Source organism: Phasianus colchicus, chromosome 3 (genome assembly GCF_987193195.1).
Source record: "Phasianus colchicus chromosome 3, bPhaCol1.hap1.1, whole genome shotgun sequence".
In the NCBI taxonomy this organism is placed as follows: Eukaryota; Metazoa; Chordata; class Aves; order Galliformes; family Phasianidae; genus Phasianus; species Phasianus colchicus.
In genome coordinates, this window is record NC_143438.1 from 7,563,735 (window position 1) to 7,591,533 (window position 27,799).

The 27,799-nt window shown below is 41.2% G+C and overlaps 1 protein-coding gene across 2 annotated transcripts in view; it reads right to left on the reverse strand.

The window, feature by feature from the left end:
* RNF144B (ring finger protein 144B) overlaps positions 1-27,799 on the reverse strand; it is a 90,440-nt gene that overhangs the window by 35,502 nt on the left and 27,139 nt on the right. Inside the window, exons 1-2 of one of the 2 annotated variants that reach the window (XM_031610231.2) lie at positions 19,927-20,375; positions 5,419-5,603 (exon numbers count right to left, since the gene is read on the reverse strand). In XM_031610231.2, coding sequence (XP_031466091.1) covers positions 5,419-5,583 — 165 coding nt within the window. In that variant the 5' untranslated portion in view covers positions 5,584-5,603; positions 19,927-20,375. Of the gene's footprint in view, positions 1-5,418; positions 5,604-19,926; positions 20,376-27,799 lie in introns of those variants that run through there. The other variant, XM_090136873.1, reaches the window with a different exon arrangement.

Genomic DNA, 27,799 nt, shown 5'->3' on the forward strand with positions numbered 1-27,799 from the left:
TCCTCTCTCAGAGATTGCAGAATCCCATGGCCCTGACTCACCAGGCAGGCAGGCAGCTGCTCAGGGCACCAGGCTATCAATAGCAGTAAAGGAGCCTATTTATTTATTTTTTTTACCTCTCCTGAGCCCTGGCCTTGCTTTCACACAGCAGAAAATTGGGTTCTCCCAAACACTGCTGGATCACCTATTTTGTGGAATATTCAAGATAGAAGTTACCTGTGATTCAATTCAACACTGCATGTTGGCTTTTCCTTTTAAGGTTGGAGGAAGTTTAATCCTGGATTAGACTGGATTGTGTGCATCAAAACATCAAACAGGTGATCACCATGGCATTTGTTTTGCATATTTTGTAATTCAGTTACTTCACACACTTCTCAGAAATACAAGACCTAACAAAGAATTTACTTGGATGAGAGAGAATGGTGAATCATGCTAGACCTGCAGAACATGTACTGTCAACACCTAAAACTATCTTTTGCTTTCAGAGATTGTTATGTGTTGTTTTATGTATCTCAAAACCTGATCCAGTAAATAACACACAGGATGGATATAAGCCACTGCTTGATGTAAACAGCAGTGAAGCTATAGCGTGGAATTGCTCACCTGGCTCATATAAGAAACCTGTAGTTTTCAGAAAGACAGAGGAAAAAGAGGTAAGACAAAATCAAACAGAACCAAGGACGGAGGAAGCTAACACATTAACAGACCCCTTCAAAACCACATTCTCCCTAACAGCATTGCTGTTAAGAGCAACCAAACTGTGAGAGCACTTCTGACACTTGTCCAAGTACAGCAATGTATAGTTTTGTAAGTTAATCAGGATATAAAAAAATATTATTTTGTTTTGGATTCAGGCAGAAGTGCAGTAAAATACTGTATTTCATAACAGTCTGATGGCAAAGCCTGGCACAGTGAATAATCATTTTATGTAGATATGTGAGCAGTGGGACCAAAGGAGCAAAGACCTGTGTAGCTGGTTGCTTCCAAGGAATAAAAGGCTTCAAGACAAGGCAAGCACAAGATGCTGCAGACAAGAAGGACATCCTGCAAACACACAAGAAGGATGACTGATAAGATAAAACAGATAAAAAGACAAGCAGTACTGAGAATGGATGAGACACACTCTTTTCTGAATGGGACATATAGTATAAAGCTATGTGGCATAAGCAATATGTATATTGCAAAATATTATATATGTATATTCATTTACAATAACGTGTGTTTGCAGCATGGCACTCCACAAAGCTTTAATGGGCATAGGAAGTTATCTGAACCACGTAAAGGACGTCAAAAGTTTTGCAGAGAAAATATAACTTGTCGCTTCCCTGCTAAGCCCTCCACAGAGATCAGACCTTCATTCAAAATTAACACAGCCCAAACACAATGAAACTAAGCCACGATGTACATTATAGCTGTTTCCAAAACACACAGTGTGTAAAGGTGTCCTTCATCTTACATTTCAGTGGAATCTCACACCAATTGCAACAATAAGACATGGAGCTGTTGGAGGCCCTCCAGAAAGTGCCAGGAAGATGACTGAAGGGCTGGAGCATCTCTACCACAAAGAAAGGCTGATGGAGCTGGGTTTGTTCCGTGTGGAGAAGAAAAGGCTCTGCAGAGAACTCACTGCAACCTTCCAGTAACGAAGGCAGCTTATGAACAGAGAGACTGACTTTTCACATGAGCAGATAGTGATAAGACAAAAGGGAATGGTTTTAAACTGAAAGGGTTGAAATTTAGGTTAGATGTTAAGAAGAAATAAGTATAAACAAGAGGCAGACTGACTTTTTACAAAGCCCGATCATGATAGAACAAAGGGGAATGGTTTTCAACCTTGAAGAGGGAAGATCGTGATTATATGTTTGTAGGAAATTCTTTACTCAGAGAGTGGTGATGCACTGGCATAGGCTGCCCAGAGAAGCTGTGGGTCCCCATCCAGAAGGCATTCAATGCCAGCCTGGATTGGGCCCTGGGCAGCCTGAGCTGGTGCCTGATTCAGTGGGTGACAACCCTGCACACAACAGAGAGGTTGGAACTGAATGATCTTTATTAAGCTTCCTTCCAACCCAAGACATTCAATGAAATGATAAGAAATCCAAAGTTGATGTCTTCTCAGATTGGGCTACCAAATGAGACAACAACTGTATCATACAAAGCCATCTGATTTCTCTTCTCTGAACAGGCAGAGTAAAAATGGCTATGGCTAGGTGAAAAGCTCCTGTCTTAATTGCAACCTTCCTCCAAAATGCAAATATACACCTCCTTAAATAAAGCTTACTTTGGCAAGAACACAGCTTCTCTGAGATATAATGTTTACTACAAGGGTATCTAAGCTGAAAAAAATAGTTGTATACAAAGTCTAATGAAAAGGAGATATAATCTCTCCCTTGCAGATGCTTATATATTATATTATATATATTATATATAATTTCCAATTACTCCCAAGATCAAAAGTGTTGTAGTAGAAAACAATCACAGACAGACAACTATCAGTGCACTTGGCAAAAAAAAGAAAAAAAGCCACACATATGTAATAGAACAAAAAGTTAACCAAACTTCATTTTAATGGAATTGAACATTTGGAATTTAACAGAATTAACAGAATTAACAGAATTTAACAGAATTAAACTTAGCAATAAAAAAAAATACAAATAAGCTATGCAAACAGGTAGCACTGCTAGCTCAAAAAATAATATGGGCTAGATTCTCTAGCTCAAGGTTAACATTCACACAGCCTTTAAGAGAGACGTTGCATTAAGAAGGTATCTAAAAGCTTTGTCATGGATGGGAGGGAAGTTACAGCGCTGCATAGCAGAGCAGCCACTGCAGGCTGTGTGCCCAGTGCAATGCTTCACATAAGTCCTGGCATTGCACTGAGGCACTCTGTAGTGAGGTGCTGCTTCTGCCACTGCTCTTTGGAGGCTGTCTAAAGGTATCATTGCAACTCATACAGCCAGAAAGTGCTAAGTTCAAGATGGAAAAGGCAGGTTAAAAGCCTACAGAGACCTCTGTTGAAGGATGTAAGATCTATGTGTCTCTGTTGCATCAATACAGACACAGATTATTAACTAGATCTGTGCTATAGGTATCAAACAGCCTTCCTCTGTTACACATCTTGCTTCTATATAAGTGCCTTATAACTTCCTTTCTCCTTATAACCACTACAAAATCTTTGAGTGCTTTTTGAGACCCTTGATCTCTAGAGGAACATTTCTGAACCGAAGTTCAGTGTACCTCCTTGCATTACATAGCATGGCATTTCTTTGTTGGCACACAGGAATCTTTAGGAGCAAAGATATGCTGGTATTTGCTTGTATTTGTTTCCATCTCAGCACACGAGGTGAGCAACAGGAAAGGGAGCAGGAAAGCACAGAGCAGTCTGCAGGCAGTGACACAGCCCCTGTCCAATCTTTTGCATTGTCAGTTGCAGAAAGGAGAGAGCAGCAACTCATCACAGAACACTTGAGCACAAAAAAGATGGTCCTTTTCAACCTGTCCCTGGTATCACAGCCAGACAAGGTGATCACAGGACAAGTGAGAAGTGACTGTGAAAGACAGAGGTGAACAGGCAACAACAGCCAAAGGATAGACAGAGCATAAGCACAACAAAGGCATATTAAGCCAACACTTACAAATAACTTGTCTAAAGGCTTCACCCAGCTGCATTCAAAACTCACCCAAGGTTGACTCTAGCCTTATACAAAGTCAGCACAGATGCAAAACAACCATGATTGCACTCTGTAATGGTAGTACTAAAGCCAAGTTCAGGGCGGACATGCTTCATGCTACCATCCAGGTATAAGGTACCTGTGCAAGGTGGCAGATTCAGCATCAACAAAGGACAAGTAAGAACAGCAGCCCTACCCAGCTGTCACTGATTTCTCATTTAAGAAGAGTGGAGAACTCAGCTCTGCCTGGTACAGTACTCAGCAGTCCTCCCTTTCCTAGGGCCAGAGGATTACTCTGCTCAGCTAATACTCAGGTTAGAGTCATCTGCTATCAATGTTAGTAAATCAGTCAGTGAATTCTCAGAGAAGAGCGAGACTGCTTTATAAATATCAACACTTCCAAGTTTTAAATTTTAAGTTCTATCTTCCTTCGTATCTACCTGTTAGGCATGTCCTCTTAAAACTTATGTTACAAACTAAAGAATAGAAATGTTTTGTGGAAGTCAACATGGAAAAGACATTACATGAATTTCAGGTTGAAAATGCAATTAACCAGTCTTATCCTGGTTTCTTGAAACATACAGATTTGAAGGCTGGACTATCAGATGGCCAAAGAATTGGTAGGCAAGGGGTTGTTCTCAACAGCTCTATGTCCAGGTGGAGGCTGGTCTGAGAATGGTGAGGCACTGGCACATGTTGCCCAGAGAAGCTGTGGATGCCCCATCCCTGGAGATGTTCAAGGCCAGGTTGGATGGGGCCCCAGGCAGCCTGATCTGGTGGGTGGCAACTCTGCCTATGGCAGGGGGGTTGGAGCTAGATGATTTTTAAGGTCCCCTTCAAAATAAGCCATTCTATTATTTTTGTCCTGCTTCATAATATCACTTTTCTTCCCTGAGTTCAAACTATCAAGTGCAAAATTTAGAAGTATTTATTTGAGTCTTACCTGCAATCTGTTGTCAAAAAATAAATACTTTTATTCTGGAGTTATTAAAAAAAAACCCAAACCTTTTGTACTGTGACTTCTGACCTGCTTCCAGTATTCATTAGTCAGGTACATGAAAGTCACGGTTGCCAGAGAAACTGGGTTCATTTCCCCATGCTGACAAAGAAACCAGAAGAGCACTAATATCTCCAAGGCTTTTATGAGCTTACTCAACCTCAGCCTTTATCACTTCCACCAACTTTATTTGATCTGAATTTGCAGGGTGCAAAATCCTCACTGACAACTATAGGCAATGCATGACCTGGGCAATTTCTCTGCAGCACAGACTGCAGAGGCAAAGGTTCGATAGGCCAAGGTAAATTTTTGTTTAGGTTTTCTAATTGCCCTTAAAAAAATACATTCAAGACAAAGGAAAAAAAGGCCTATGACTACCCAGAAAATAACAGGGAAACAAAACCACAGTCATAGGATGACTTTTGCTTCAGAAGAAATGAATACTGACACTGCATATGGATGGTGTATGTTCTCTGACAGTCTTAAAATGCATCTTTTTTTCCTATATACTACTGGTATTTATTATTATTGTATGCTACAGGAACATTTGTTAGAGCTGCATGTTATTAAAAGCAGAATAACAGAAAAATCTTCTAGATAAAGCAAGAGAGACTAATACCAAAAGCTCTTTAGGAAAGCATCCCCTAACAGCAGAAGTAACACTTCTAGCAGGATATAAGCAGTCCCACCTTGAAGTTCTGTCTATCTTCCATTACTCTGCTTTTGTAACTTAAAGATGCTGCTAAATCTTACCGATGTACAAAAGATGCAGTGGCATTCCTGCAGAGTGGTCATCTTATCCAGGGAATATTCACAGAGACATAGCTTGCAAGTGAGCAGGGGCTCCAGTGCTAAGTCTCCAGCTTCTGACTTGTCAGCTGTCATGGTGTCAGGGCTAGGCTTCCCCGCAGAGCCCATTCTCTCATCAGTTGTCCTCTCTGCCAGAAAAGAGAAAACAAGAGCTGAAGCATCCCACAGGCCATGTAGTTATTTCTCATTGAAGAGAGAACCTACAGCCCCTACACACCTATATGTACTGTCATCTTGGTGCCAGTCTTGTGCTTCAAGATATTTCACCAAAAGGTGCCTGAGAGCCAAGGACCCCAAAAGACCTGAACTGGACTGCATTCTCAGAGAAGATTTACCTTGTTGGCATTAAGCATATCAGTCAGGGCACTTATCATCCAATTCAAACACAAATCACATAGATTAGACATTGCTTATATTGCACGCAACAGTATTTTTGTATCTAACCCACGACCATGGAGCTCTTCCACTTAACTCGCAGGGCTCCTAGGCATCTAAATGAGTTTTGTGAGCCTTAAACTAAGTGCACGCTTCCACGGAGCTGCTCTGAATAACCATGTCCCCAGAGCTTGGAGAAGAAATTCCTAACCTTAGAGAAGCACCAATGGAATGGTGCTCCTCACAGAAATATCATGCTTAAATATAATGAAACTTGTTTCATAAGCATGGTATTTCTGTGAGGAGCACTTATTGCCACCTCCAAGAAACACGGCCTGAATTCCACAGACTTGCTTCTGAATACACTTATCTGATGGCAAGAAGACCTTCACACAGATTTCTGACAAGCAGAGGCCTGGTGGCCAGCTGCACACAACCACCTGCACCAGCACAAAGTGAAAATGCAGCACCACCAATCTAGGAGGTCACTTTACAAATGGAGGCTATGTGAACATGAAAACAGGGGACCAAGACTTGTCTGTGTGCCTGTCAGCTCTGACATCTCATAAGGCAAAGAGGAGACTTGAGCCCTGTGGTCCACTTGTGATTCCCTCCCCTGCAGCCTCATGTGTCCCCATGGCAGGGCTGTCAGGTCACATTTGGCAGCATGTCACTGCTGCTGTGCTGCTGCACCCCAAGCGGTCATGCCAGCTGCAGCTTGTCCATGTGTACACAGTGCACTAGTTTGCAATACTGCTGAATTTCTCCCCAGAAGGAGAAATGAAGATGCTCATGGAGCTAGAAGAGGCAACACACGTGAAACCTTGCCCTACAGCTCCTATCCCACAATATGGCACACGTTTGAGACCCATTCCCATGCCTGCCCCATGAGGCTCACATCCAGAGTTCCTATGAGTCTGCAGGAAGACCATTTCCCTTCAAAAGCTATGCAACCACAATAGATCTGGGTGGAGCACACTTTTTCACTCTTTAGTTTCCTAGTCCAACCTGGAATAGAAGCCATCAGATGCATCCCTTGGTATGTCTTTCCTGTAAGCAGCCAGTCTGAGAGACACAAGAATCATAGCCAAGATCCTGGCAACCAAGTTTCTGTCTGCTAATCCAAAGAAAATCCTCCTTTTAATGCCTTGCTATCACTGTGCTGTGCCTGCATTATTTTCGGCTCAGTCTCCACCTGCAGTCTCTACCATGCAGTCCCCACAACACACTCCATACAGCTGCAGAGCTGGAACTCCAGCATGGCCAGAAGCCTTGGAATGAAGCTTCCCTCTGAGTCAGAAACTGCAACACTCTTCTGTAATTACTGCAACAGGAGGGAAAAAAAAGAAGCAGTGAGTCACTGGAAACGCTATGGCAGATCAAGAACTACCTGCTATTTCGAACGACGTGTCAGACGTTATCTCAGTGTTTGGGAGAATTATAACACGTTTACTCAACTGCATCCATAAAGGTAAGCTACTCATCTCCACATGCAGAGCACCCTGTGGAAATCTCCAATAAATGACAGAAAGCAAACCTGGAGGATCAGAGCATCCAGCCCCCAGCACAGCCCTGGCTCACCTCACCACAACCTCATTAACCCCAGCACAGTTCAGCAAATGAAGCAGCCAGAACTGCAGCCATGAGCACAACCACGCAGCCTACCTACAGAGCATCTGGGGAAGGCACCACAGCCACCAGCAGCTGCTCTCCCTCCACGCCAGCCCATCCATAAGTTCTTCTCCAGGTCAGGCTGGCACAGGCAAAGCTACCCTGTTAGTATCTGAAAAGATGGCCAGCAAAGTGAGAGCGTGTACACAACCTGCTCCTCTTCCCCAAGCAACCTAATTAATCGGTTTGCTTCTGCCCACCAGAACTGCTACTTTTGCTTCTGCTGCCACAAAAAGAATGCAGAAAGAAAGGTCACAAAGAAGGACAGCCCATACAACGGCAACTGGACTCTGAAGAGAAACCAGGCCTGGTGAGGTAGTTCATTCCCACAATCAGAATAGTCGGTGGAAATGATGGGGGGAGAAAAAATCACTTGTCTTCCTCTTGTTCTCAACCTCTACTCCTCCTTTTCCAACACTTCAGGATGCATCGTCCTCTCCCAAGCTCTCAAACCCCCTCCTCAGCTTTAGCACCACTGTCAGAACTGACTTTTCCATCCACTGTGGAGAAGCTCTGAAGTTCCAGCTCAGTTCCTCCAAATTTTTACAGTTTTTACTTTGCTAGGCCCAGTTCCATAGGCTGTCATTAGTTTATTATACATCCATTACCACTCCTTATAGTGGATTAAAATTCCTACTGTAATTACAAGTTGCAAAGAATTTAGGTTGAAAACAAAACATCTTGAATGTCCTGCAGGGGAAGAAGGAATCAGCTGAGGACAAAGTTGAAAAAGAGCATTCTATATTTGACTATATTAATAAAAAATATATATGAATATATTCTGTTATATTAATAAAAATGACCAGAAATAAAAGTAAAGTCTCTGAAAAAAATAAAATGGACCTTCATAGTCCATTCTAGACCATAGACCTTCTAGGTCTTCCTTTTCATGTTCACACACACAAGTAACCTGCTTAGGATAGAATCCAAAATGAAGCAAGAAATATAACATGGAAATAAAAAAATAATAATAATTAAAAAAAAATACCAACAGAAAAAAAACTCCACTGAACAACAACAACAGAGGCTGCATGAAATCTTGTGGAGCAAAGAAAAACTCAGGGATGCACTAAAACAGAGGAACGTATTAGACGAAATTCTGCACCAGTACAAATCAGTCAAACTGACTCAAACTGGTCAAACTGGAGGTGCAGAGAAGAGCTGCTACAGCTTGTGATGAAAATCCCCTCAGCCCCTCTGCCACTTTCTGGGGAGAGGCAGAGAATTTGGGGATGAAGAAGTGAAAGCAAGCCTAAGAAAAAAGGAGGGTAGAGAGAAAGTGGTGTGTTAAGTTTTGGGTTTGTTTCTCACCACCCAAATCTATTTTAGCTGGCAATAAACTGATTTTCCCTGAGTACAGCCTGCAACCCCTAGGTTGAAAATTTCCCTGTGAGCATGCCCTGTAAGGTAACATTCCTGTGACAGTCGTACAAAGGCTCGTGTAAGTCTGCCCAAATGCCTTAAAGTAAGATTACCAGTCTGGAAGAACAAAAGTTACTCTGTGTAAGTGACAGCACAAGCAGGCCAGGCAGTTTCCTAAACTGCAACGTTAGGACATTATCTGTGTGCCTGCAACCAAATCACCATTTAGCTGAAAAAATGTGTCTGGGTGTGACTTTTGCCACTTAGAAACATCATGCAAAATCATGAAAGGTTTCCGCACTGGTGCTGGAGGAGAATGAATGGATTATATTCAGTGCCATAAATCACCCTTTCATTTTTCACGCGCTGTATCCAATAACAACAAGAGTTCTTAGAGAAGCTCCTTCAAGCCTTGTGTTTACAAACAATTCTGCTGAAGTTAGCAGAGCTGTATGCTTTTAGCTCAGTGCTGAGTTTAAAGGAAGCCAAGGAAAGTACCAAAATGAATAAGCTGCTGCAGGAAATATTCACAGGACAAAAAGGGTCCTTTGTATGTTTTTCAGGCTGCTGTGTGCCCAAGCCCAGTTGATGAGACAGGGTAAGAGCCCTGACATCCTGTCTACGCCAAGCTTCGCCCCTAAGCTTGCCATAAGCCAGCTCCCTAGGGTGGACGTGCATGTACGTGGTGGGATTGCAAAGAGGTTTGGGTCAGGTGTGGGCCTAGCACATAGCAATGCCTCCCCACTTCACAAAAAATCAGTAACAGAATGACAGAACTGACAGCACCTGTGTAAAATTCCTACTTAGTGTTCCAGGTATTTATCAAACTTTATTAGAGAAATATTTGCAAGCGCTGCATTTCTCATGCCGTAGAGATTTTTGAAGTACTCCACCCATAACAAAATGTCTTCAATACCATATAAAAATCTCTTTTGACATTGTCAACACAGCATTCAGTTGTTGCCCACAGCTGGGATTTCTGCCTTAAAAAGAAAGCAACTACCTAAAGAATGTAAGTGTGCAAAACCATCAGAAAGAAACAGGTCCTTGGGGAAAAAGAACTGTCATAAATATAATATTTATTTCTAAAATATAACTGTAGTATTGAGATAATGGAGTCAGATCACAGAAGACATAAACTAAGCTGTGAAATTAGGACATGTGAAGACAGGTGTCAGAAACTACGCGTTTGTGTTACGTGTTTACGAGGGTGGATAGTGATAGGACAAGGGGGAATGGTTTTAAACTGAGACAGGGGAGGTTTAGGTTAGATATTAGGAGGAAGTTTTTCACCCAGAGGGTGGTGAGGCACTGGAACAGGTTGCCCAAGGAGGCTGTGGATGCCCCATCCTTGCAGGCATTCAAGGCCAGGCTGGATGTGGCTCTGGGCAGCCTGGTCTGCTGGTTGGTGACCCTGCACATAGCAAGGGGTTGGAACTGGATGATTGTTGTGGTCCTTTTCAACCCAGGCCATTCTGTGATTCTATGGTTTATAGGATCAACTTCAACAAAGTTGTTCAATCATCTTGACCAGTTCTGGTTGCGTGCCCTTAGCTGTCCCAACTCTCTCAGGGCGGTGTTATTCAAAATTTGCATTTAGGATAGTTTTTTTGAACTCAGTGATTCTGCACAAAGATTGGTCTGAATCAAGCATGCTGTTGCTTCTGTGGTCTAATAGACTGGCTGCTAAACCACAGTGCCATCATCTCCTCTTTTGATATGCACTGCTTACACAGAGCTACCAATCTAGTTCACACAGCACTACTTGTCAAATCCTAGCTCAGGAAGGCTATAAAACATGTGATTAAAGCTCTACTTCCAGAAAGCCATCATCTTCGAGGCGGATACTTCATCATATGCTTAAGTGTTTTTATGTAAAAAAAAGTCTGAGTATTTGCCTTATTAAAATGTAATTATTAACAAGTCAAACAAGTGTTTCAATTTTTTTCTGAAATTGTGCAGTCAGCAATCAGATCTACGTATATAGGGTCTAATTTAAAATATATTTTTTGTGTATTCAGATGTCCCGCATTACATCTGTTCCTTAATACAAGCAAGCAAGCCAATGACTTGATTACATGCATGTACAAGGAAAACCCATTTTGGATACCATGATATGCTACCAAGTTGAAGTATTAGAGAGAATAAAAACATTTCAATATCTGAACTCTTTAAGCAGAGACCAAGAGACGTCAGATGTTTAATATTTCAGACAATGTAAAATTTCTATTTCAAAATAAGCTTGTTTAAAGGTCAAGCAGCCTAAGTAAATGTGCTGTATGTTGCATGAGAACACACTGAAGGCAGTTTCTCTCACTTGTATTTGTTGGAATGTCAGGGAAAAAACAAGCCCTTGAGCTGCTGTTCAAGAAGTATTGGCTGTATAGAGTATTATCATACCAAGCTAGCAACCAGAACATAAATATATAAAATATTTTGTAAAGGATATACTGAGTGAGAAGCCTCTCACACACACGCACCAAAGTAAGGGACAGAATGCACTAACTCAGAATATCATCCTGCTTCCTGTAAGGTATTTTTATACTAGCATTTTAAGATGCCTAAAGCACATACTGAACAGTTTCCCAAATCCCACACAAACCCAAAAGTTTCAAATTATTCTAGTAAATCAAAACATCATTAGAGCATATGTAAATCATTACACTCCACATCCCTTTGAAGGCACAGTTGTTCAGTAACACTATCTCTACTGTAATACCGTGTTGTAATACTGTAATACTTCCCAATCACTTCTGAAGACTGAAAAAGAAATAATGCAGAATTCTGATCTTCATCTCTCCTCGTTACAGCCAGCAGCCATGCAATAGCAAAACTCACTGACCCCATGAGGACAAAAGTAAGCCTTTCTGGGGGGGTGATGTCAGATCACTGCATTGCAGAAGCCACCACCTTCATCCTGTTCTGCTGGAACAAGGATGGTACAGATGCTGAGGAGACAGCTCCATCAACACTGCCGGGCTAGGAAGCAAGCTCCTCACATCACATCTAGTGGACTAAGCCAGCAGGGGAGGCTCAGCCTGGCTACTAGAAAAAAGCTCTTCATCAGAGGGTGGTCAGACTCCCCAGGACAGTGGTCAAAGCACTCCACGTTGGACAATACTGTAAAACATATGGTTTGAATTTTGGATGGTCTTACGTGGAGTCAGGACTTGGACTTGGTAGTCTTTGTGGGTCCCTCCCAACTCATTATATTATATGATTCTGTGACTCAGATGCTGGAGGCCTGCAGGCAAGCAATTTAGGGTGACCCAGATGAACTGAGCTTGCTCTGCCTAAGCAGCATGATGGTTGAGGATGCCCACAGCAAGCCATGGCAATATATCTGGTCCTGCAGCTTGTTAGTAGCAAGACTCACCTTAAGTTTCACGCTCACCCTACACATTGTGAAGCTGAATTCAAACAGCACAAACTGCAGCTAGACAAAAGCACTTGCAAATGTGGCATCAAACATTTCCAAGTATTTCCAAAACACATCAGAACAACAAAATCGTGCCAACTGGAATTTCAAGTATTAGCAACCAACGCAAGATTAGACTCCAAAGCTTATCTAAATGACACTCCCTATTCTTAATGATACTATGCAATGTCTGCCAATGCTAAGCTACAAGGAATTTCTACCTAGTTTGGCGTACTTTATTTTGAATTTCCTGTTGACAAGAGGTAATATACCACTACTAAAAAAAAACCCCACTCTTCATGACATTAATGTCAAAAGCAAATGATAGATCTTCCTTTTTGACCACGTGAGGGTTTTTGGTAACCACAACATAGTAAGTAAAAAGGAAAAGAACTCTTGGGCTGTCAAGTGGGTTGATAACTTGACTAGCTGTTTGGCTCAGCCAAAACAGGAATAGGAAATCAAATGCAACAATTTGCCTTTGACACAGAAAAAAAAAAAAAAAAAAAAAAAAAGGTTTATTTTTGTTAACTTGATAACAAAACCTTGGGATGCATTAAATCCTTGAAATGGAATGTTTACAGTCCAGATAGGATGTTTTCAGAAGATATTTATGACATTGGCCTATTCTAAGGTCAAGGATTTTCAGAAGGTATTTATAAATTCATGATGTTAAAGCAGGATGCATTTGACAGAGGGGCCGACTGTTTGGTCATAGCAAATTCTCTTCTAAGAAGAAAATCAGTGAGCTGTTGGGCTCCTCTGGCTGCAGACTGCTCCTTCAGAGCAGCCAAGGCTGCGTGCAGGGAGAAGCGTCCCGACTGCAAAGCAGGCAATCCAAGGCAAGTAGGGACACGACTCACAGCCAGGCCTTGAAGGTGACAGCAAAACGCTTCTTAGTGCCAAGGCAAGCATGCAGAATTTTCCAGTAGGCAAAAAACACCTGAGCTGAGCAAAACAATGAAAGAGGTCTTCCACTGAGCTCTGTAGGAACGCTGCATACTGAAGAAATCAACTGAGCGTCATATATTGAGAAAAAGCATCTGCTTATTTATTTTTAGAAGAGATGATCTGAGTAATGGTTTCTTTTCAGAGCTTGCAACAAGATGATACCTTTAACATCTCAGTCATTTCATCCTGTGAGGCTAAGAAATCTGCAAACTTGAAAGACTATGGTCCTGCCATCTTGTTTACTGTGAGCATCAAAAAGTACTTTCACACAGTTTTGGATTTACATCAAAAGGACAATCAAAGTACAAGTCTGTTTTCCTTTTACAATTTTTGTGTGCCTGCTCAGCAAGTAAAACTAAAAACAATGAAGGTTTAGTTTGCCCTCTATCTAATCTTTCAGTCAAATATGCTGCGTATTATTCTAAATAAATTCTATTCTAAATAAATGCTGTTCAAGATAACTAAGATAAAAACAATAAAGGATTGAAAACTACCTTCAACCAAAGAATGTCTCTATGACATAGAACATTGGGAAGGGTAACAGGCATCAAAGACTGAGATCTAGTCTGAAGATTACACCTTGGGGGAGTCACAATAGCTAATACAACATAAGAAAACAACATGGGAAAGTACTCACTGTGCTGTAGTTTGATAAGAAATAATTCAGAGTCATTAAGAAGTAATGGAGGAGGTTTGGGAACCTAATATGAGAGCAGCTTGTTTTGCAACGAAGACTTGCATTTATTGAAGTAACTGACACTTCTTCTCATAACTGGTTATTAATTTCATTGGAGTGTATCCTGAAATCTCTGCCAGGTCCTCAATGATCCAACCCTACCAAAGTCAGCTGCAACAGGAGGTGAGGGAAGGACAGAGAGCAGTACAGCTCCAGGCAGATCTGCAGAGGCAGAAAAGGGAAAGAAGCTCCTGTAGCAATCCCTGTCTGAGCTTCTCTCTCCTAGTTCTCTCAGTGTCCACATTTGCTCTTCCTCTTTTTCAGTCTACTTGTTGCATTCCCTCACTTAAATTCCAAATTTCAACTTTCATGACTGAAATAATTTCAAAGGAGAACAGAAAGCTGTAAACACAGATCTCAGCCTTAAGAACCTTAGTGTCTGACTGGCTGGCCCCTACATTACCCTATCCAGAAAGTCAAAGCCCTGACAATGAAAATGCTGCCAATGGCTCCGGTAGGTCTGTTCATGAATGCACAGATAAGCAACTAGTAAAAGCTGCCCTTCCAAAACCTCCCAAACACACCAAACAATGCACATGTAATAATAACACAGCACTGAAGGACCTCATAGCCTTGCTATGACAATCTTCTAAAAATCTTTCTAAGGATACCTTTCTGGTCAATGGCCACTTAATTATGATCATGCCCTTCAAAAAGGTCTTTTGTCATCTCTGTTAAATAATTAAGAAAAGGAAATATGGGAAGATATCTCAACTCCTTCTTTACTCCTCTCCCCACAGGTGCCTGTTTCTTTCATTTGTTGGCCCAATATGCCAAAATAGAGGGAGGCTATGTCAACAAGGGGTTAGAAATTGGGCAAACCATGTTGCCTACTTGAGTGTTTGCAATAAAAACAGTGGCCAGTATAAAAAACACACATCCTTAAAGCAGCATTAGCTAAATGTTATATACGTTTACTCCACTGTAGGCAAAGGGCATGATTTTCTTTCCCACACACCCTCCCTGGAGAGTGTGATAGAGACTTCACCGCTGAACCCATCAGCACAAATGTGAAGAGGTATGAAGGGTTCAAGATTGCATTTTCTCCATTGTGCAAAACTTCATGGAGCAAGTTATTGCTGGCCCTCTATATGTTATCTTAGTCCTAAACTGGGGAAACTCCACTGGGACAGGTTCCAGGATCAGGGATTAGCTGAGATTTTGCTGCTTGAGAAATTTCAAGTGAGTGCACTGCTAGGCAGCCCACAGGGTCAGCTTTTTCTTTTTTCCCCCACTGACTACATCTCTGTCTGTAACCTTTTTTTTTTTTTTTTGGAGGGGGGGGTGAAGGGGCAGGGGATACCACCTTGTTTTCCTTCATCTTCTCCCCACATCCACCCACCTGAATGCTTCCAAAATTAAGAAGAGCCAGAACACATGAGCATTCCTATATACAGTTCAGACATAACCACTGTCAGCCTGTACATCACAGCTTCTAGTTAATCTCAGAATTTTCTTTGCATGCAAATGATTAGCCTCTATGCTAGCTGTCATAAAATGTGTTTTTCCTTCTACATACTGGGGTTTTACAGCACTCAATTTTGAGTGATCACTAGCTGTATATTCATCAGCAAGGAGTTCACCCCTAAGCCATGCTAATATATAGTAAATAAAGGTGCAAGTGTAGGTAGCCATCAGGGACCTCTTTAAGCCCCTGAAGATAGGGAGACAGCTCTTCTATTACAATATATTCTTCCTTTTTGCAAACAGAGCACATAAAGGTTTTCAGATCTGCACGTTTACTCATTGACAGTCTGAGGATACAGTATTTTGTGTAGGCAAGCATGAATATCAAAGCTTCTGTTGCAGACCCAGACAGTGTCCACGCTTTGAATGACTCATGTCTTATGCTCTTCCTTCTCTCCTCATTATTATAGCAAAGTGAAAGGTAGAAAGGCTTGCAACAAACACAGACAAATAGCAACATTCTCAATTAAAGAGGAGGAACATGAGCACGACAGTAAAATGGTATTTTTTCCCTTCTAGTTAAAAGTAATTTTGTACTGTTTGTCTCCTGATCAGCAGCCCTTGTCTCTCCATCAGACAAAAAGCACGTAGAACAACTCCCCGTAACTGCTGTGTCTACAGCAGCCTCTAATGCAGAAGAAAATCCATACAAGAGATGTGTTCTATCATGTATAAAACCACATGCACAAGCTGGAATCTTTCACAGTAGAATGCTGACTGTGATTTCCATGATCAGCATATCCAGACCAAAACCTAAACATATCAAGTCACAGTTCTGGAGTTCAGTCTCACTCCAACTCATTCAGCTGCCCTTATTTATGGCCTTTGAAGTCTGTCAGAAGAATACAAAATTTCTCATTAGGTTTCATACAAACATAATTTAAACAAATTGCCTTTTGACTAAAGCGTGTCTGAGATTACCTCACTTGAGAGGAGCTAAGCATTCTCTCAAGTCTGACTGCCATGGCCCCGGTTGCTGTGCCTAGCGCTAGTTTGGACAATAGAGATGTTGACCCACTCAGAAAGAAGAGGCACAAGGATGCTCACAGAATGGCCCAAACTCCAGCAAAGTCAAAACTGTACTTGCAGGCACCAAGGACATTCTAATAGGCACCAAGGACATTCAAAGAATCAGGCCACTTGATAGCATTTCTAACTAAAATGCCATTTTATTCTTGTGCTTAAACAGTGGATTTTCCCTTGGAGGCTGAGCAGATTCCCCTAGAAGCACATTAAAAAAACCCACAAAGATCTGGGGCAATCCATAATCTTATTTCTTTATTAAAATAGAATAAAAGGAACCAGATATGGAGAACAAATGTCATTGTGTGCAAGTATCTACACATACCAAGATATCTAGGAAACAGCATCAACAAAATATTTTTTTGTATAGCCACCTTTATTTGAAAGTGTTTACAATGCAGTTAACCAAGTCATGATCTCAGGTACTGAAATTTCCACTCAGCATCTCTGCTCCTCCCTGGAAGAAGAGAAGTTGGGGAAGTCCAACTTAAGTGGGAAGTGTAATTTGAGATACTTTACTTTTTTTATTATTAATGTTTTAAGAACTGCTAGCAATGATCTACTTTGTGAATGCAATGCCCACTCCATTCCCACTGAGTTGAAACCATTTACAAGAGACACAGAAAGATTACTGAACACTATTTTTCTACTGATCAGCACAATGTTATTTGGCACAAGCACCTCTGTAAATATTTGTTGAGGACTGGGTAAATTTGCTGTGTACGATGGCCCTCAGACCTGTACTTGTCTCTGTCAAGGCTCATAGTTGAGCACTGAGGCTCAGCTACAAAATGATAGAGACTGAGCTGACTAACATTGCTATCTTTCCCTTATGATCTTTTTGGTTTTGTTCCATGTTACCCTTCACAAACAAAAAGATGATTAATTTTGAGATGGAATGAATGTAAGGCTATTCCTGGCTGTTGGGTCACGAAGGGAATTTGTCAAGTGCATTACACAGGACTGGGCTTTGGCACAGGGAAGCCAAGGGGAGAGGAGGGAACTGTGGTCACCTTTCAGCAAGCAGGCAGAGGAAAAAGACAGCCTCACAAATCTGAAGGCAATGTATGCTTGGGTACATGCAAGGAGGTCCAGTGGACTCGGTTAACAGTGACACTGGCAGCTTGCCATGGTATTTTGTTCATGTGTGCTTGTGATCCACGGACCTAGAGATGTAATTACAGTCTCAGATTTCACAATACTACCAGTCTGGGAGATATTTATGGGTCTGATATGTACAATCTATCTGCATTGCATAGTTTCAGGTATATTCAAGAAAACTCCCTTACTCACAAAGAGGCACAGCAATGCTGTTGCCTTTTTTTTTTTTTAAATCATACATCAAAGCAATGTGCGTCACTGGGTCTCACTACTAAAAATCCCTGAAAGGTCTGGACAGAGCAGGTTACAGGCACAAGACTCAGGCTCGTATGACAAATACTTTCAGTGGTACACCAATGAACTGGAAACCTGGTTAAGTATTAGTGCTGCTTGTTTTTCTGTCAATTCACTTGCTGCTTTCCATAGTTGCATTTTAAACTGAAGATGTTATTAAGGTCAAGTGCATGCTTTCTTCCTCCAGCAAAAAAGAAAGGTCAAATAATCCCTTCCACATTGCTTATTTGTTTTTAGGAAGCTTCTGAAGCTTTTAGACAATACAGTGTAACCTAAAAATCCAGCTAGATAGGAACATTTCCATATCGTTGGCTATTTATATTATTGACTTATGCTCTGCTCAGACACAGTCACCAAAATATCACTACTTGCAGGAAAGAAGAATGACTGCCAGGAAGGAGCACACAGGATATAGTACAACACGGGGAAATGAAATTCCATCAAGTTGCCAAATGCTGTTCCTACACGAAGCGTAGGGAGGTTTCCATGTTCTTCTATGAGCAGACAGCACTGTTTTAAATATCCTCATTGCACAGGTAAGATGCATGGGAGAAAACAAGTCTGATTCTTGTCATACTGACTTGGCTGTGGAATTGCTCCAGTTTATTCTGAAGGAATACCTCCCAGTTTAGCATAGCTTTAGATGCTCTGCAAACACGTTCTTCCTAATCCATAATGTAAAGCACTACTTTCAGTATCATAACTACAGCCATTCCCTTATCAACATGCTGTATTTTTTCCAGAATAGCTCACGTTCACCACGAGAAGGGCTTCCGCCACTTTCATGCTATGACAACAACCCGCACACCCACTCATTTTCAGGCACAGACAAGTCCTGAATGGCAGGAGAATCAGGCCGGCTTTATTTGTTTGGGAAAATATTTAAGGACAGCATTTTGAAACTTCTGTTTCCAAAAATATTGGTATTCCAAACACAGTGCTTGTCCTTAACCAAGACCACTTGCCCTTGTGGCTGAGGGCAGCCAAACATATCACGTTACTGTGCCTGCTCACAGCCGGCTGTAAGGCTGCACAGGGGCATTTCAGTCACAGCCTCTCTATCTGCTAAAATGTATTTCTTAAAAGCATTCGCTATTTACCGAGGGGATGGGAGTCAGCCTGCAATGTTTTCTTAGCTATCATCATCCTAAATATTTTACTACTTCTACTGCTCTCTGAAGGAGGATACTTGATATTGCCACGGACATTTAGGAAGCAGAGTGCCTTCTCACTCCAGAAAATACAGACTTACTGTAAGTCACAGTGAAACATCATTACTGAAGAAGCTTTGTACTGGGAAAGCTCTACAAAGAGAAAGAGAAAGCAGTGCCGTACCAGTAAATGCTATTCTCTGTTCTTAGTGTGTGGGGGGGAAGAAATAATGCCTACTAGGAAACCAAGGTATTGCATGCTTGCTAAGTGCTTACCTAAAAAACTACATAATCCTAGACCCCAAGCAGATTACAAGTGTATGTTAACACTTAGAACATAGATCAGAACATTTTTCTTCATGACACCAGCTGCACGATACTGGGACATAAGAAATGGCTTTGAATCAGAAGGAAATCTAAATTTTAAATTCAGGCTCCTTCTAGCCCAAGCTGTTATGTCTTCAGTACAAAGTGAGTTCTTGTGTTTAAGCTAGAACAGATACATGACATAGTATGCCATTTTAGCAATTGCTTTCCACACAGCTGTATGTTCTAATACTGCAGCATTTTCAACCCCCTCATACACATATTCCTTTAAAAGTTACACTGACAGAAGTAATTTCAGCCTTCTGGCAAAGTACTCGATGTCTAATTTTCTGTATCTTTAATCATCCAGACTCCAAAATTTCCTTTTTGCCTCAGTTCTAAGCACCACACGGTTAGATTTTAACCAAACCACAAGTAACATTTATTCTAGCCCTTTAATCATTCTGTTTCTTACTTTGTCTATTAACAAAGCCTTTTTTGTTTTCTTCCATTATAAGCAATCTTTGGTTTTCTGCTTTTTTAATTATCTTTTGCTTATAATGGAAAAACAGGCAGAAAGCTGTATTCCAACATACCTTGAAAGGAGAGTAGTATTCAGTCCCAGCTGTTTGACTTTTCAATAGCTTCACTCACACTCCAGCGCTCCCAAGAATCATGTCACAACCACTGCAGCTTGCAATCAGAAGCAGAGGCAGATTCCTCTCACACACCCTTTCTCTTCTCCGTGTATCTGACAGCTGTGCACTTCGTAGGACTGCAGAAGGACTTGCCTCTCGGTTCCTTTGCCACTCTGATAAATAATCCCCTCCCTGCTATTAAGAGCATGCTGCCATTATATCTTAAAAGCACGTCACAGCTTGTATGCAGTAGCTGTGGGAAAGCTGCATTTATTTATACAGGAAGCTTGAGCACAGCACTTCCTACTTCCCATCTGAGTCTCAATTCAGCGGCAGGTGATTACCTCAACCCTGTCAGATTCCAGCCAATGCATATCTTACGTTCTTATCTGGATACCCGTGCTGCTTTTAACTCCCATCTGTGCCCCAGCGAGATAAAACTGAAAGAGGTAATGCAATAGATGCAACAGCCCAATTGCCATTTAACCTGTTTCAGGATAGCAGTCTGTACGATTTGTACCCACTACCTGAAGATGATGCCTTCAGTACTGCAACTTCTGCTTATCTCCACATGTGAGAAATGTGGGCTAAAAGTGATTTCTTCACAAGCAAAAAACCTAAACTCAGTTTGTAGCAGTGTGGTTTCAAATCTGAGTGCTAAGCAATGATGCTTGTGCTCACAAGACTACTTTAAGATGCACTTGTGTGCAAGAGGGGTGGGAAATACTGCAGTTCTGTATTCTAATCCTGTGGGTGCAAAGAAGCAGGAGGAGGTATTAAACCATGGCACCAGATTCCCCCCAAATTTTCCTGCTGTAGGAAATGTACCACACCTACAGATATGAGGTACGGACACACCAGAGTGCAGCGGGTGCAGAAAAAAAGGGGGAGAAGCAAGTAGAGATGCTAATCTGTAATTTTCTTTAAATTACGAAACAAGTTTACTTTGTACTTCATGCAATCCTTGCTGGCATTTTGCCTTCAGTACTTTGCTGTGAAGACTGAGGTACAGGAATTTCTTCAGGGGTTTGCAGAAGCTCATAGCTGAGCTTTTACCTGTTTTCAGACAATTATACTGCGTCAGGTGAATTTAAGGAGAAGGCAGAAAGATTGCATAGCTCTAATTCAGCTTCCTCACACCTCCACGTTACAGCTTTGTTTGAATTAACATCCACTCTTTCCCCTTTGGAATGAGCACAAACTTTCTCAATTTGACATCAGTGTAATTCTTTTCTCTGTACAGGAAGGGAATAGTAACCAGCCACTCCAGCATGTGGGACCACGCTGATCCTACAGTATTCATCAGTTGGATCAGGCATAGAGCCACACCACAAACCTCACCACTTAAGCAAGTAGAGCACTTTATAGCAGTAATAATTTATCCTCAGCAGTCACCAATCCCAGACAGTACTCAAGAAAACTTGGGATTCAGACCTACTTCTTGGGCTGCAGAGCAGTCATGAAAATGGGGGATTCCTTGTCTAAGTTCATAATTGAGAAGGAGTGCTCTACAGTGATTAGTTTTTTATCCTCCATCTTCTGTTCCAATATGAAATTGCTTGAGCCCCTACCACTTTTTCACTACATTCCCTCTCTTCTCTCTCTCTCCATTCCAGCTCCTGTATTTTCTTCCTGCAGCTGCTACCTTTGCTAGTGTCTCATCACACAGGCACTCATTAGGCAACAGATAAAGCGCAGCAAGAAAAATCTACTTGCTCAGCTCCCATGCCCAGCATCAGCAGTAAAAGGACAGTTAACTCAAGGAGGAAAGTGGTGAGAGAGGGAAGATGAAGAAGTCAAGTCATTCTTGCAGGTGTAGGGAAAACGGTAGGGTGGTGGGTCCAGAAGTAGAGTGGGGGAGCAGACCACAGTGGCACCTGTTGGTACCCTCTGCTGGCATAGTAAAACTAACCAAGCTTCACTGCGGTAGCCTCCACCAGCCAAGGAAAATAACTGCAAGTAAAGACAAATCATCTTTTCAGATATTAGTCCTGCTGTATATGGGGAGCTGTTCTTCTAAATTAACAAAACTAGATTAGTCCATTAAAATACAGATAAATTCTGAAAGCTTCAGTTGCAAAAGTCACATCATATTTTTTTATTCGGTTTCTGACTCGGTATATCTTTGCATGAAAGTTATGTGACTACACAAACATGCAAAACTGCTTCCTACAGATTTCCCTTAAACATCACAAAATTGGTGAGAAACATCAGGAGAGTTCCTCAAGACAATTTTCTGGAAAATGTTAAGATGCCATCATACCAATCACTGCACTTTGAGAATAGCAAATCCTAAACAGTGGTCCCTGTGTCTATATGGAGGACAATTGCTTCCTGAAGCTCTGTGGGCAGCTGGTATTCCCAACCTTCTCTCTTCAGCTCTGTGTTTGCTTCTGTGCTGCCTACCCTGGATCTTTATGGCAAAGGAGAGCTGAAGGTGCCATGGCACCGTGCCAGAGCTAAAGCTAGAAGGATTTGAGATGATCGATGCTGATGATTCTTTCCACCACCGCTGCCGAAAGTCCTCAGCTGGACTGCTATGAACTCTTCTATCAAAATGATTTTTCCTCCAGCTGCACTTCAAGTGCTTCACAGTTTTATAGAAGCACATTTTCTTGGCAAGTTAATTGTGTAAAGCGTTATGAGTCATGCTAAAATTTCTATCCAGCTGAACTGCCTACATCTCTTAACTCAGATTGACTGATTTCCTTTTTGAGCCAACCAATTAAAAAAGCACAGGTAGGAAATGTCTCACGATGCCAGTCGTGGCAGATATTGAGCCCTCACATCATTTGATTTCTTCTTCATTGAACAGCAGCACAAGGCACAAAACAGAGAGAGTCCGATTAATTTTCTGGATGCTTTTAACAGACACTTTTGTGGCAGAGAGGTGGGAGAATCTGCGAGTCTCTGTGATGATACATGCCAAATCACAACATCACAGCAAATTTTCATTTAACAGCCAGACGGAGAGAAAAGTTAATTACTAACATTGCTGTGTCATCCTTGCAGCTACTTGAAATGCTTACAAAATGACTGAGGCACAATGGCGTTAACAAAATTACTAATTAATTTACGACATAGTTGGGTAAAAAAGTAATAGTTTGACCTCTGCAATGGTCTCCCACATGCCACAAAAAGAATACTATTAACAGCAAATGAAAACACTGAGTTAGTGTAAAACTAACACAGTTTTGCTATATGAAGGCTGCTCCAAAAGTAATGCCTCTTGTTTTATTATGTTGGCCCACAAGGTCACAGGTTCACGTTGGTGGTGTGGCAGTAAAGGTTGAACTTCCCTGCCAATATCCCATTACATTTCGTTACCACGTGACAGATGGCAACAGAGGAGCGGGCATCTGAAATGGAAATGCAGATGAAGCAAAGGTGTGGAATTGAATTTCTCCATGTGGAAAAAAATGGCACCTACTGACATTCATCTGTGCTTACTGAATGCTTATGGAGACCAAAGAGTGGATGTGAGCACAGTGAGGTGGTGGGTGGTACATATCAGCGTGAAGACAGTGACAGCAGGTCAGCTCTGTGGGTGCAGATTGTTACTGGCACAGCATGCAGGCTCTTGTTCATCACTGGTGAAAACACTTAGCTAATGGTGGTGATTATGTTGAAAAAAAGTGATCTGTAGCTGAGAATTTGCTTTATCAAACAGTGCTATTGTGCTCTTTGTAGCTGTTGGAGTTTCCATGGAAATAAGCAGGAGGCATTACTTTTGGAATGACCTATATAATTAGAGATAAGGAATCAGAATTAGCCTGTGAGGAAAAAAAAAACAAATTGTCACTACTCTCATTCAGAGTTTTTCAACTAATAAGAAATATTCTGAAAAATAATTGCTTTCCATAGATGCAAAGTAAAAACAGGTTGTGTAAAAAACTTTCTTATTCTTATTTGTGTGAATGCCAATTATCTGTTTTCCTACACACACACAAAAGTATTTGTATATGTCTATGCAAGAGATACAGTTTCACAAGCAGAACAGATACTGATGCGTAGCATAACCATTGCTGAAAACAAAACAGGACTTTGCACAGTAGGTATACATATTATCTGGAATTTACAAGCGTAACACCCTGATGTCATGGGCTAAGGACAGTTTTCTTCAATGGGACCTATAGGGGCATTCCACCCTCCAAAGTCATTTGTGCTAGCTTCATGAAGTTCATACTTGACAAAAAGAATCTCTATTCTACATATATATATATTTATAAAATCACAGAAACAATGCTAGAAATTAAATGTTAGTGCAGAACCCCAGAGCTGTGTAATATTTTGAGTGCAGACAAGATTTTCTCAGAATAGGTGCAAGAAAACCAGGATCACACCTTTTCTTGTTTAAATAACCCTATCATTCTACAGATCTGACTTGATATGCAAGTCACACTCCAACAAACCAGGCTTGAAATCTTTGTTACTCCCCTCAGCTAAAAGATACTAAAACTTTAGAATTCGGTGTTTTGTAGTGGAGTGAAATAAGCAGACTTAAATTATTTTAGAAGAATAGTAAGTATAAATCTAAAGAGCTTTTTATTTTCAAGTAAAAAAATAAAAAAAGTGTGATGCTGCACTCTCTATTGAACAATTACAATCATTATGATCTGAAAGCAGATGGATTTGTCTCAGTCAGAAAAAAAAGTGGTAAGGTAACTTACAGTCATCTTGCTCTATGAATAAAGCAAAATGCAAATCATTAGAATACGTTGGCACAGCACACCATCTCCTAACAAAATACAACAACATCTCTTTCACAAAGTTGAGTGCTAGATGAAAGAAACGCAGCCTCAGCAGAAAACAGCACAAAGACAGCCTGCTTTACCCATCTGGAACAGCTGCCCAGAGAGGTTGTGGATGCCCCATCCCTGGAGGTGTTCAAGGCCAGGTTGGATGGGCCCTGGGCAGCCTGGTCTAGCATTAGGTGGGAAGGTTGGTGGCCCTGCATGTGGCAGGGGGGTTGGAGATTCATGATCCTTGAGGTCCCTTCCAATCCTGGCCATTCTGTGATTCTGTGATCTGGGACAGCTGTGGTTGGAGTGCTCAGAAATCCTGGTTTATATGTCAAGGCTGATGGCTTTGACAGCACGCTTCTGGAGTGCTAGTGCAACTAGTCTTCTTGGGACCGGCAAGCATTAAGAGTATTTTCCCTATAGGACATCATCATCCTTCCCCTTGACCTTCTCCTCTGGCAAGAGAAGAGGATGAGCCAGTCATTGGCTCATAAAGCAGTGCACATAGAACCCAACCCTCCATACGAAAAGAAGAGCTGTTATGCTACCTCAGGAGCTGCTGGAAAAAAGATATGAAACCAGGTATCCTGCCTTGCTCGAGCTCACGGATAACACATACAGGTATGGAGTTGCATGAGTCTTCTGAGGATCAGGTAGTAGGTGAGAATTTATAGCTGCAAAAAGAATCATTCATAAGGTAGTGTAGAGGGGACCATACTGCTTCCACACAAAGAGGAGATAGCAAAGTTGTCTTGCTCTTTCATAAAGTAAGCAGACATTTTCAAGAATATACAAAGATTGCATGGGAAAAACTCAAGGCCTGATTAAATGACTTTATTTTCTATCATATATGCTCACAAGCAGCTTCAGAGAATGGCAGGGACATGCACAGACATTTTTTTCCATTTGACTGTGTGCCCAAAGTGACACATTTGTTGACTTTTAACCAAGTGTTTTGGTAATGTACCTAGAATTGCAATGATTCCAGATACTGGATTCAGTTTAAAAGCTGAAAGGGAAAAACCATACTGGCAGCTAACACAGGAAACTTTCTCTGTAACAGAACAGGTCACCAACCTGTCCTTGTCATAAGAAAAAAATGTGCCTGCTGTTTTAGCTTCTCCATTTCTAGTGGTTTTTTTTCTGTCCTGCCTCAAGCTCTTAGCTGTCCTATTTTGGAAATATTAAAAGACAGCTTTATTCCTTCCAACCCCAACCAGTCTCCTAGGTGAAGGCTTTGCCTTAGCCTGGTGTGGCTCTATCTCTGGTGGGAGGCAAAAGATGAGAGGGGGGGAATGTGGAAGCTTAATAATACATTTCAGTTCAGACTTTACTGCTTTAACTATAGTTTCTGGAGTCGTGGACAGGAAAGTCAGAGATGAGATAAGATTGAGGCGCCTACTTTTATGGCTATTACAGCCAATGACAGGACTTCCCTAGACACCTAGCAGGCAGGACTAACATGCAGAGCTAGAGCATACCACTGATTCATACCTTTCTTTAGTATTTAGTTAGGATATAGTGGGAACCCAAAAACAACCACATTGTTGACATAAGGATTTTTTTTCAGGTGCTCTGTAATTATTTGGGAGTATTTAAGTCTATGCTTTTGCCACTTCTAAGAGCTAAATCAGATTATTAAATATACATGCTTTTAACCTGCTATTTTTTTTTTTTTTAATCTCTCATAAAACTGTGCCTATCCTTTTGGGAAGAAAGAATCTCTAGTAAAAAAAGGCAAGTTTTATGAGACAGCAGGGGCTGAAGGGCAGGAAGCATACCAAAAGCTCTGCTTTTCTAAACACTGCTGAAATCCAAGCAAACAGTGTTTTCTCTCCTACCTATGGTCATAGAAGAAATCCCAAGGGAATTCACCTTTTTATTAAGCGTGACTTCCCTGTGAAAAATCCATTGGCTCTGCTACTTCCCCTATACTCCTTAGGAAGAAATGTATATAGAATTTAGCTATAACTTCCAACTTATTCTTTTACACATAAGTACACGTTTCCTGTGATATGACAAAAGAAACTTGTCAGGAGCAAAACTGTCAATACATTTGTTCCCACAGAGAATCACTTTGCAATGTAAGCTATAAACAAAGCTTTCAAGTATAAATTTTGAGTCTGTATAGATTCCATGAGTTTTATCTTTCTTCGACCAGGTTATACGAATTTAAGGTGATGAAAATATGCTCGGTGAACTCTGTCAACTAGTAACTAACTTTTCTCCTTTAATTATCCTTAGGACAACTTTCTACACACCTGCGATCTGCAGATCTGGAGAAAAGGCAATTTCTCAAGTTTTGAAGCAGTCATAGGTGCACGGATGCTGCCTTACAGAAGAAAGAAAAGAGGCTTTGTACAGCAGTAGAAAAAATTGGCCTACTTGTGTGGAAGAAGTCCTGACACCCCCTCATGTCAGGGGTGTTGGAATTAGGTAATCGCTAACTAGGTAATCTGTCAAGTCATTCTCTGACATTTCTTTCACTTCCAATATGACCCAAGGCAGCTAGGATAGGTCCCACTCCCTCTGCAGGAAGCAGATAGTAAGAAACTTCCAGGATCTTGAGGTCTGCCAAGGAGGTACAAGGAACACAAAATTTAAGGAGAAACAGAGGCCAAAGAGAAACCACTTGATTCCCTTGCAATGAAATTAACAGCATGAAAAAAGAAAGATCATAACACTCTCCTCCCTCCTTGCTTTTGGTTTATACATAGGATACATTTGCTATATTGGAGGAAAAAAAGAAACAAAACAAGTAAAAAGAAGGAAAAGACTTCTAGAAATATTCCTAACGTTGCATGAAAAAAAGAGCTAAAAGCCATTTCAGTGTAATATATTTTGCTAATTTAGTTTTGTTTTTTTTTTTCCTAAGACCAGCTCTTAAAATAACCTTACAGGTTATTGTCTAACATCTCAGCTTTTTGAGCAACATAACCTAAATTCCGACAAACAGCAATTCCCAATAGACTCGCACAAAGCAAAGGCAGTGGTGAGCAGCAGACACACTGAATCTCCAACATCCTTGCTGGTGATCACAAATGTCTCACCAGTTCTGGGTATCCCAGGGGACATGCTGCTGTGGGCTT